Source organism: Diplodia corticola (assembly GCF_001883845.1).
Source record: "Diplodia corticola strain CBS 112549 chromosome Unknown scaffold134, whole genome shotgun sequence".
NCBI classification, from domain to species: domain Eukaryota; kingdom Fungi; phylum Ascomycota; class Dothideomycetes; order Botryosphaeriales; family Botryosphaeriaceae; genus Diplodia; species Diplodia corticola.
The window spans coordinates 583-12,368 of NW_017971613.1; the positions used below are offsets into that span (position 1 = coordinate 583).

Genomic DNA, 11,786 nt, shown 5'->3' on the forward strand with positions numbered 1-11,786 from the left:
CGAAGATTGAATTCATGTTTGATCCGGGGAAACCCGGGGACTCAACGCCTCCGCAACTATCACCCCGCCGCGCTTCCACGGCCACCACGGAGTCAACTGATCGCGCGAAACCCGAAGGATTCCAACGCCCGGCTTGCCTAAACGGAGCAACAAGGAACAAAAGAATCGCGGAATAGCCTCTACTAAGAGAAGAAGATAAACATCAAATGGCTAGGGAAACACGCGCAACCAGCAAAAGGCGGGCCGCCAAACGCCACAACCTCACGGCTACCGGACGCATCAGACAGCCCTCCTCCTCTCCCGCCAAACAACCAACCTGATCTGCTACCAGTACTCCCAAACATTCCTCATCACCCTTTGCAACTCACCAACAACAACCCGAGTCCCCCGCCACCGCCGCTTCCTCCTCCTCCACCACCATCCACGAAGACGACTTCTGTCCTATCTGCCACCTCCTCCTTCACCGCCCCGTCCGCACCACCTGCTGCTCCCACGCCATCTGCCGCGCCTGCATGGCGCGCTGGGCCGACGTGTCGTCCACCAGCGCCACCATCGGCCGTCAGATGATCACCGTGCCCTTGACCGACGACTACCCGCCGCCCGAAGAGGACGCGGCAACGAGCGACCCACTGCTCACCGTTCTCGAGGAGGCGCGGTGTCCGATGTGCCGGACGGCGACGAGGGCGGTGAGGAGTGAGGCGTTGGAGAGGGTGTTGATGGAGAAGTATGCGGGGATGTATGGGAGGGATGGGGACGAGGACGAGGAGAATGAAGAGGAGGAGAGTGGAGAGGTGAGGATGATGACGGTGTTTGTGGGGAATAAGCATAAGTTGTTGGAGGGAGCGGGGGAAGGAGGAAACTGTCACGAGTGGACATTTTTCGTCCGGCCGGGGAACGTAGAGGTAGTGGAGGAGGTGCAGATTCTTCTGGTGGGTTTTTCCTTTTCTTCGTCCCTGTTCCTCCTTATCTTTCTTGTTGTGAAGAGTTCTTTGAGTTTTTCGTGCTACTGTGCCGGTATGCTTTTGTGAGCTCGGTCATTAAAGAATACTCTCTGAGGATGCGGGTCATCATCTTTGTATGGAACGATTTGACTGACGTGAAACATGCAAAGCACCCAAATTTCCGCCCGCCGCGCGTCATTCGAGCCTTGCCGCCGCATCAGATTACCCGACTCAGATAGGGCTACTTCACCGTCCAGGCTTACATTATCCTGAAGGCGGTATACACCTGGATCAGCGAAGACGCGCAGCCCTCGCCCGATTGTGTTGAGAAGGGAATGCTTCCTCTGGAATGGATGCTCAGCTTCGATGGTGAGGGGAGTATGGCCAGGTGCTGGCCAAAGTTCAAGCATGAGGTCTTGACTGAGGAAGGCAGTGACAGCAGCTACGACGACGACAGCGAGTATGAAGAGTGAGGAAAGTAAGTTTTTAAGAAGATCAACATGTAAACCGGATGAACCAAAAGAAAAAGAAAGAGAGGGAAAGACAGTTCTTAGGCCTAGTGTAGTTGTTCATTCTGTTTCTTCCATGCGGCAACTCCTTACCCAATTCCCACCCTTCTTCGTTGTCTTCGTCCTATAACCAGAGAAGGACTTTAAACGGGTTTACTCTACGTTACCCTCCCTTAGCAGATCCACAACATTACGAGAGCTTATTCTGTCACTTCTAAGCTTTCCAGTAGGGGTTTACTCATCAACTAACAAGCAGAGCTATACTGGTGAAGCTTTAATCACGCACTGTAGCTAAAAGGCTGCAACGGCAAATCAAGAAGTGAAAACAATCATAGAAAGATCGAATGCGATTGAATTACTTGACAAAATATGTTCGATCTTCTAGACTTCTAAGCAACTTTGCGCCCCCTCCGCTCCCTGAAGGATTGCCCCTAACGGCATATTCCACTAGATACTTAGCCTCCGCCCAGGGCCATGATGTGGTGTATTTAGCAGCCGGCGTACAGAGCTACAGACGCAATGAGTCAGCGAGAAGTCTTTGCAAAGTAAAACAGGGGGGCTTCCGTAAGGGGGGAACGTCGGGTCCAAGCCAACTAATCACTTACCCTGAGCGTACAGAGTGTACGTATCAGCATGGTTCAAGTTCTGGGCCGCGGTCAAAGAGCGGACGAAGTTGTACCCGTAGCCGCCGTAGTCGGAGGTGCCCCTGATCTGGGTGAGGTGGGTCATCTCGTGCAGGATGGTGGTCTGCTGGTCCTGATCATGGCAGGCGGAGCTGGTCGGGGAGAGGGCGGAGAAGAAGAGCGGACAGTTGACCATGATGCTGGTGGAAGGTTGCGTGTAGGCCAGGACGCCGTTGCTGCACGCGCCGAGCACGTCGTTGCAGTAGTAGCGCGACGAGCCTGACGTCGTGCTACCGCACTCGCTGACAATGCGGCCGAAGACGGCGGCCACGGTGCTACGCGTCGACGTCGACGTCGACTTGAAGTACTCCTGGAACTTGGTGGCAGAGCCAGAGGACGCGGCGGTTTGTGCGCGTTGGGCGAGCGAGCGGCAGGCCGAGATGGCGTTGCGCGTGGCGGTGCCCTGCGAGCCGGTGCAGGAGGACTGCACGATGGTGCGCTTGATATTCTCGTGGAAGGACTCACGCACGGCCTTGGCAGCGGCGCCGTCGACCGAAGTCGAGACAACGTTGCTGGTGAAGGGAACGACGCCGGTGATGACGGTCGAGTCGGCATCGGCGTAGGAAAAGGCGCCCTGGCTCAGCAGTTCGACGGCACCGCCCTCGCTCAGGTCATGCGTCTCGGCGGCATCGAACTCGACTTCGATGGTCTCGCCGGCGGCGATGCTCTGAAAGGCCTCCTCGGTCAGGCCCTGGGTAGAGATCTGGTAGCGAATGCCGTCGAAGGTAACCTGCTTGTCTACCGGGGATGTGTCAGCAACAATGGGTTGTGGGAGGACGTGATGCGTGGAAGACCGGCTGTTTACGTACCAGCAGCGTGGACCTCAACCTTCTCGACCGGCTGCTCATCCAAGAGCGTGCCGACCTTGAACAGCTTGAGAGCGGAGGCGCCGGTGTTGGTAATCGAAGCTTTAACACCGGTGTTGCCAAGGAGCTCGAGCTTGACCTCCAGAGGAGTGTCGCGCTTGTTGACATCAATGGAAACGGCGGCGGCCAGAGAGGCCAGGAAAGACAAGCCGGCGATGAACTTCATGATGAACGGTTTGAGACCAGAGGCGAGGAAGGCTAGAGGACTGCTTTGCTGATGGGCACAGTAATTCGGCGAGAAGCAGAGCCCGCTTTATACTTCAAATCCTCGAGGACCGTGAATGCATCTGGTCCTGAGACCGAAATGGCCAAGAGACGGACCAGGCGCAAAACAGAAGGAAGAAACGCAGAGTGGTTTGATGCGATAAAGGTCCATGGTGTATCGTGTGGGGGGGTGATGTTGATCACGTCCGCAGCCCCAAGCATTGAATGGCAGGGCTGGTGTACTAGCCAAGAGACTATACGAAGCAAAGTCTCTGGGCACCCATCCGGAGATGCACGACTGAAGACTTCGTCCGGTGCCAATGCTCTGGTGCCAGTGTCTTTGAGCGATTCGGCGTGCCATGTCTGTGTACAGTTGTAGACTTTCGAATGACTTTACTGCATTGAGAGCAAGGCTGTTGTCTCCAAGATCGCATTGGCTATGTGGTCACCCATTTAGGCGGTCTGATGGGGACGTCTTTCTACATAACACGAAAGTAGCCTGAGAGCATACGCTCTCACCTTGTGGCGAGTTGACACTATGCTTCGATTCCAAGAACGAGTGATTTGGCGATGGACCAAAAGTGCTCATGTTGGTTAGTGAAGGCCAGAACAGGACTTCCGGAAACGACGGACATTGGCCTTTTCCCTGTCAGGCAGGCGGAAGAATAAGGAGTTAATGCTCCGAAGGTCTGGGGGAGCGGAGAGCTTGGCGGCTAACGTTCAAGGTGCCAAGGTGTGCCGCGGAGGGTTGGCGGGATGTTGGCGGAGGATGATAAGGCCGGAGCTTGGCATGGGCATCGCTGGCTGCCGCCTCAGCGCTCTTCTTCTCCTCCATGGCGTTATCGAGGCAAAATTGCGCCATCCAACCAGAAGCAGCGAATCTAGCTTCAACCGGCGTCCCGTGTCTTGGACTCCGCCGAGAGATGGCGTGTGCCGTTCGTACCGTCCCATCACCTTCCCTTTTCATGTGGCGCGCAGGCATAAGCCTTCTTTCGTGTCCGGCCTTGGCACCCCATCTTGATTGACGACTCTTGTACCTGCTTGTTTGGTCTTGACATGTCCCCGTCCAGCCCATGTCAGGTGCTAAAATCGTAGCGCTTGTCTCGAGGTACTGGTTAGACGCTCGGCGATTGGGCGAACACATCCCGATTGGCCTTGGTAGCGCTCTCTGCATGTCGAGAACCATCGAAAGACTTCGAGGATTCCTTGTCTCAGCCAATGAGAATTGGGGAACATTGGACGCTAGAAGATGGGATACGGGCTTGGTCGAAAATATACACGGATGTCAGGCCTTGGTATGACCTTTCGCTTGCCTTGATGTAGAAGCTGAAGGGCCGCGAGCGGGGCGCCGAGGGATTCAACGAATGATGTAGACAAGAAGATAGCGACGATGATAGTGGACAAGTAGAAACTACGGGAAGTAGTCAAGCGCGACGACGATCCTCGGAGACTGGAAGTGGGGCAGCTCCGACAGGTAAAAGTTGGCTTGGAAGATGAACCCATTAGGTCATCAAAACAGATATTCCAAGAGCCTCGTAGCAGCGCTTGAACTTGTGAAGCTCTTCCGACAGGTTGATGATGCCGTCCTTGCTGATACCCTAACCTTTCCCGAATTCGATGCGTTCCATGGCCGGGGCAAACTTTCCCCCACTGTACATCATGGCTTTTAAAACGTACGCTTTGAACTCGTCCTCGCTATATCGGCTGTTCAAGCCCATCGCACCAAACCCACCTTTCCAGCCTCCGATCTTCATAGTTTTCAGGCTTGGAGGGAACATTTCTTGAAAGGTAGTCTCGCGTGAGATGGTATACGATACGAAGTTGTACCCGAACCACGAGTCGAGGTCGGCAGATACGTATTCAAGGGCAGTCATGTGCCTCAGTCGTAGGGACTGTTCGCACGGCTGTCCGTGTTCTTTGATCAGGACGAGCACCTTGAGCGTCGTAGACACTGGTTCCAAAGCCTGGTCGTAGCCACTGATGTCCCACCCCCACTCGTAAATCCCATGGGGGCTCATGGAGTGAATTACAAGCTCTTGAAGGTTCTCCATGGCTAACATAAGGTTGTAGAGGGAGGTGGGATCGATGTATGAGCTGAAGAAACGGAGCGTTCGAAGTTTTGATATGGTGCCTGCATCGTCATTGAATAAACCGTCGTTGGTATTGATGTTGTGAAGAGTCAGGGTTGTCAACGTCGGCCAGGTAAGGAGAGTTTCGAGATGAGCAAGGTTGACATGGTAAGGGTCACGAGTTCTGATGTTGATTTCGCCTGAGATGATGACTTAAGTATAAGCGGAAGACACCTGGTCGGATGGAGCACTTACACGTTGTCAGCAATGGCAGGTGACCAGCGGTTCTCAACGCACCGCTGATGTCAAGAGCGGATATGTGAGCTATGGATGCATCAACAACGAGAGATGCAAGTTTTGAGAAATCTTCCAGAAGGTCAAGTCCCGAGCTTGGAGACTCTTCCTCTGCCCCGATCTCGTCGCGGTAGATTTCAAAGCGCCGCACCAATTTTGCATGTGCTGGGTTCTGAGCGAGAGCCTGACGGAAGGACAAAAGCCGCTCCTGGCTCCGAGTGACGACTGAGTGATAAAGGTGTGGCTCGACTATTGAGTGAAGGAGCTTGCATGCGCAAGCTATGGGCAGCAAGTCCTCTCTTTGGACATTGTCGAAAACGAGGCCGAGAAGCTCAACAGGTAGTCGAATGAAGGAGCCACAGTTCTTCTTCGGCTGAACAGGTTGGAAATCCTGTTGTGGGGCCATGGAGCACTGATAGACTGGCTCTGTCGCGGAGGAGAAGGTTGGGCGTACGTGTTATCTCATAAATCAGACCCTCTTACGGGAGGATGCCAAGCGCCTGAATTGGGTTTAGCATAATATAGCAGATTAGCGCATCGTATATTAGCCAATTAAATCGCATCGTTATCCTCCTCTATAGGAGGATCTAAGTATATATAGGTCTAACTTTACGTATATCTATTATACCTCTACTAAGAAACGACACCCTCGTCTTTAGTAGTATACTTCTTACCACTAATACTATCGTAAGGCCCTAATAGTATATACGATTAACAGCCTAATTAATTTCCTATAGCTATAGGTAGGTATAAATCCTATCGGGCGGATACTAGCGGAGCTATCGAGCTTCTTAAGTAGCCCTTCTCTAAGCTCGCTCTTTTATTAATATATATCCTCTAATAGGCCTCCCGCTATTAACGATAACTCTAACGACGACGATAATATTCTTTTCGACTCTAATCTAGGCTCTAGCGATTCTAAGAACTCGAGAGACGATATAAACGATCCTATATATATTAATAATATCCTACTTAGTAGTCGGCGTACGAGAGGTCGATATATATAATATAATATATAATAGAGGCTTCGAAAGATATTTACTATAATACGAGAAATTAGTATAAGCTTTAAATACCTCGCTATTATATAGGCTAGTAAAGATATCGACTTATCTTCTTATATAAATATAATACTAGCCCGGCGATAGAAGAAAGTATATAATATCTTTAGAAATCTAGTCGTTTAAGCACTCGTACTATTAACTATTAGCGACTATCGTAAAGAGCTTAATACTCTTATTCGTTATAGTAATTTACGTATCCCTCCTAACCGCTACTACGGTTATTTTAATTATAGTAAAGATCTTAAGAGTCTTAATATCGAACGTACTATTAAGAATCTATAAAATATTACTTCTACGTAGTATAGTATACTCTTAAAAATTATATCTAATTAACGCTTCTATTAACCTAGCTATAGTAGTAAATCTTAGATAGTAGCGATTACGAGGTATATATATACTATTATTAGTATAGTCTATTATTCGCGCTAGCGAATTAATTCGAACTTCTTATAGTTCGCGTTAGATACGTATCTAATAAGCTCTAGAACGAAGCGAAGAGTATTATAGACTCTTAGTAGTTTAAATATATACTATAGATATATATCGGCGAAGAGGTTAATAGAGACTATCGTAGAAGAGATAAAGATACGTATATATCTCGACTTTCTTATCTACGTTACTAGAGAACTAAACTACTAAGTAACTACTAAAAGGTCTTCTCTTAGTACTTAGTATATATTATATATACGTTTCGGAGATATTAACTACTAAGTAACTACTAAGTCGTTCTTCTCCCGGGTTGTCTACGGTTATTAGAGACTCTAACTACTAAGTAACTACTAAGTTATAGTTTCTCTAGTTTTAGCCGCGTTTACTAGAGATATCTAACTACTAAGTAACTACTAAGTAGTAGTTCCCCTAGTTTTACCCGTATTTATCGGAGACTCTAACTACTAAGTAACTACTAAGTAAGAATCTTATTAATATTCGTATATATAGAAGTAGATTAAGCGCTACGTAGCGAATCTATATACTATAATATACTACGATAATATTAATTTTAAAAGTATAGTACGGGATAAGTATCTTAGCTATAAGACGATTATACGTAACCTTATAACTTCCGCGCTTATTATATATCTAGAAATACTAAAGGACGGCCTACGTTAAGATATATACGATTCTACGGTCGAACTCTACTAAAGCGATATAGTAGAGTCGCCTAGTATCTTTAGATCTAACGTCGATAATATTAGTAGTTAAATTATACGCGGTCTTCTAACGAATACTATCGCGAGGGTTTTTCTAAATATCGTTAGAGATATCTTTAAGAATTACTAGTCGCTTCGCTCTTCGATACCGAATATCTATTATCTAGATATATATAAGACGTTATATTAGTAGCTTAGCGCGATCTACGAGAACGAAGAAACTATCTAAGATATCTATAGTATCTATAATAGTATATTTCTATAATATTTTAGACTAAAGAGCCCGACGGATTTCGAGAATCGCCTCTAGCTCGTATATAGCGATTAACTTACGTTATAGTTAATACGAAGTATAAAGAGCTAGTAATATCGCGTAAAAGAGTATTATAATCGATATTAATAGCTACTTAGTATTTCTACTTAATTCTATATTTAGATAAACCTCGTAAATACGCTCGTCCGTACGTACTAGAGTTCTATTAACTATCGCGAAGAGACGGTTTACTATATTAAGTCTAATATTAAGTTATAGGGTCGTAGTTAATATAGTCGAGATAACGCTAAGTATTACTAGCTTAAATCTCTTCTTATCTAAAGCTATACGATTCGTATAGTAATATTATTTTATACTACTATATAGTAGCGCGCGTTACTCGATACTACTAATCTTAGCGATATAGATAGAATTAAGAGCTCGCTCTCTCGTCTATTACTAGATTAGTTTCTTACTCTTATAGACGACGTTTAAAGCTACTTAAGCACTAAGAATACTTAGAATAGATTAATATACGAGGATATTAGCTTTTATATTCTTTATCGATTTCTACGTAAAGTAGAATTACTATTAGCTATACGATATATCGTAAAGTACGTAGACGTCGATCTATTACGATATCTAGTAGATTCGTTAATCGTTTTATTCTTCGGAGCTACGTAATATAATTACGGGTACGAGATAATATACTATTAGTAGCTCCTTAAACTAGCTATCTCGATACTAGATCTCTAAGCTACTATCCTATTATCCGGCCTTATAAATTAGATTAGTAGATCTAATATCTAGAAGCCTATCGATCTTAGACTAAAGTATCTTAATTACGTATATTATATTAAGATAAAGTACTTTAAGAACTCTACGTATAATAAAGATATAGTCTTTAGTCGAATCTATCTCTTAAATATATAGGTACGTAGCTATAAGGCTATAGTCGAGGTAGCTTTCGATAAGTATACGAGCGGGAGCTATACTACTATAATAATATAAAACGAGATATTTAGTCTTACCCGAAAGCTATTTCTCGACGGTATAGGCTCGCTACGGTTATCTAAGAACTTAGTAAGTATCCCTCGAATATTCGACTTAGAAGACGTATTTATAAGATATAAGGCACGAATAGAGAGCTTAAGATAGATATAAGAAGAGAGCTTATAATTAATAGACGAATTCTTAAGAAATTCGGCCTTCGCTCGTAGACCGAAGGGCTTTTATATATAGCTAAGCGAGAGTTACGTAACTAGTACGTAACTTTTATAGATCTCGTATACGAAGCGTATACGAGACGCGGCTATAGATTCTTATACTATCCTCCCTACTATAGAGGTCGACTACGACCCCGTAAAGAATAAAAAAACTCGAGAACCTTATATATCTTTTACGAGGAAAACCTTTCTTATTAGAAAGAAAAAAGCTCGTAGCTAGAGTCGTTAAGAAAATTCCTAGGCGCGGAAGCCGTAGTCTATATTTCTTAGAATATCTACTTTTACCTATATTATAAGTAGGTACGCGGAGTATACTTAACGCGTACGACTATTATACGCGGGTCGGATATATAGCGCTATACGTTAGAATAGTAGAAAAGTTTAATTATTTTAGGCCGTTACGCGGCTTAAAGTATCCGAGAGTAGAACTTTATTAGAGGTTTAGTTTTACGTAGGGGAAGTAGTAATTACTTTCTACGTAATAGCGGTTATTTCGTCTTTTATCTTTTTAAGTTTATAATCGCGAGTCTCGTATATAGCTTAAGCGTTTTAGAACTATTATTTATACGTTCTAGATACGTATAGTATACGCGGCGCGTACTTTCCCCCTAGTATTTCTTCGTAGTAATTATATTAGGCGTATCTATCTTTATAGAGTTTACTACTATTACTCGTAATTCTTAGTTTACGGCTGGGTTTAGTAGCTAGTATCGTTATATCTATATCTATTAGCTAGATAATAGGTTCTTACCCCTTTACGAGTAGTACTTAGGCGTTAGATAGATATAATTTCTTCTATTAGATAGATACGTTTCTATAGAATCTAGGCCTATACGTTTTACGTACGCGTACCGTAGAAGGAGCTAGTAAGAAGCCTTCGTATATTAAGATTCTCTTACGCGATCGTTTTTCGACTCTACGCTATATCTATTTTCTAATATAGCTTTATCTTTAACTTCTTCCCGCGGCTTTATCGCTCGTTCTTTAACGTCTTCTATTACTCTAGAAGCTAGTCCTATAGGTAGTATAGATAAGAAAGAGAAGAAGCTATCTCGTATAAGCTAGCTCGGTCTTAAATTAGCTTAAGATAAAAATAAAGATAAGACTCGGGCTCGCTATAAGTCGTTTAGTATACGAAACGTCTCTTAACGTCGTCTCGTTAATATCCGCGGCCTAGCTTCTTATTAGAAGTCGATTCCGCCTTATTATAAGGCCTTCTATAAACGTTATCTTTTATACTAGGCTTCCGCTTCTTAGATCGATAATAACGTAAAGAATATTATTAAGTAGGACTATATACGTAAGATACCGCTCTCGAAGTACTAGAGATATACTAGAGCGCGGTATAATTATACTTAGATAAGTTTTACTCTATAATTCGTATACGCGTCGTATCTTTAGCTAACTCTTTTCGCCTATCTAGCCGCCTTCTAAGTTTTACCGCGCTATAAACGTATTATCGTTTATACGCTAGTAGACTATTCGTTATAATATTTCTAAGAAGTAAAATCTAGTTCGTAGCTACGCCTCTAAGTATCTTAACTACGTTAAAAACTTCCGCCGGCTCGAGAAGACTCGCGTTAAAAACGCTAGCGGTCTTAAAAAGTATCTATACGCTTAGTAGGTCTCTCGCGACTATAACCTCTAACGTAAGTAGATAAGGGCTTTTTTAACCGTTCGCTTTTACTTTTACTAATTCTTAGTATAGCTTAGTATAGGCGGTATCGGTCTAATACTTCTTATAAACTAACGTATCGACGTAGCTACTAAGGACCGTCTTCTACGTAGCTAGGATAACCTTTTTAAGAAGAATAGCCTCGACCCGAACCGCGATAAGTCTCTTAACGAGAGTAATAGCTAGAAGAGTATACGATAGTATTAATACGGGCCCTTAATAAAGTAAAAAGTAAAGGGTAGATAAAATTTAGTTTTAATATTTAGCGAGGTTTTAGGGTTCTTTACGAGTTAGACTAGGCTTAGAGTTTTATATAAATTAGATACGCTTCTCGTACGCGGCGCTTACGCCTAGTAATAAAAATCTATTCTTCTTATATTATAGTTATTAACCTAAAAGTTTTCGTAAGTTAATCGGTTCTATAGAATTTCCTAACTACGAAAGAAACTACGGTTTTTATTCTAGATATCTTTCGGCGACGTATCGATCTCGGCTATAGTATAATAATATATTTAGTAGCTTTCGCCCTCTAATCCTAAATTTTAAAGACTAAGCTTTTACCGCTTCGTCTTATTTCTTAAGCCGGGAGGCCTTTCCCGCCCGCGTTTTATAGGTTTTTCGCCTACTTATAGTAGATCCCCGCGTACTCTTCGTACGCTCTTCGTATCTTTAGAATTATTTCCTAGTAGATCTTTTTAAGATTTTTTATCTCGTTACGAAGATTCTCCGCGTACTCTTCGTACGCGTTTCGTACTTAGTAGATTTATTCTCCTAGAGTACCGTCGATAGTATTCGTTAAGTAGTTTCTAGTAGTTCTCGAGTTCGTACTCGTACTTCTACTTATTATATTT

The 11,786-nt window shown here is 44.5% G+C and overlaps 3 protein-coding genes across 3 annotated transcripts; 1 reads left to right on the forward strand and 2 right to left on the reverse strand.

Moving 5' to 3' along the window:
* Positions 1–512: 512 nt before the first annotated feature.
* Positions 513–1,414, forward strand: BKCO1_1340001 (yeats family protein; the record flags this gene model as incomplete). The annotated part of the gene is made up of 2 exons (XM_020270996.1): positions 513–791; positions 1,181–1,414. The coding sequence occupies 2 exons, from the start codon at positions 513–515 to the stop codon at positions 1,412–1,414; spliced, it is 513 nt and encodes a 170-aa protein (XP_020124889.1).
* A 633-nt stretch (positions 1,415–2,047) lies between these two features.
* On the reverse strand, positions 2,048–3,165 carry BKCO1_1340002 (deuterolysin metalloprotease; the record flags this gene model as incomplete). The annotated part of the gene is made up of 2 exons (XM_020270997.1): positions 2,048–2,871; positions 2,943–3,165. 2 exons carry the CDS (start codon positions 3,163–3,165, stop codon positions 2,048–2,050), a joined length of 1,047 nt encoding a protein of 348 aa, XP_020124888.1.
* Positions 3,166–4,801: 1,636 nt separating this feature from the next.
* On the reverse strand, positions 4,802–5,972 carry BKCO1_1340003 (uncharacterized protein; the record flags this gene model as incomplete). Its single annotated transcript, XM_020270998.1, has 2 exons — positions 4,802–5,472; positions 5,528–5,972. 2 exons carry the CDS (start codon positions 5,970–5,972, stop codon positions 4,802–4,804), a joined length of 1,116 nt encoding a protein of 371 aa, XP_020124887.1.
* Between the last annotated feature and the right edge of the window lie 5,814 nt (positions 5,973–11,786).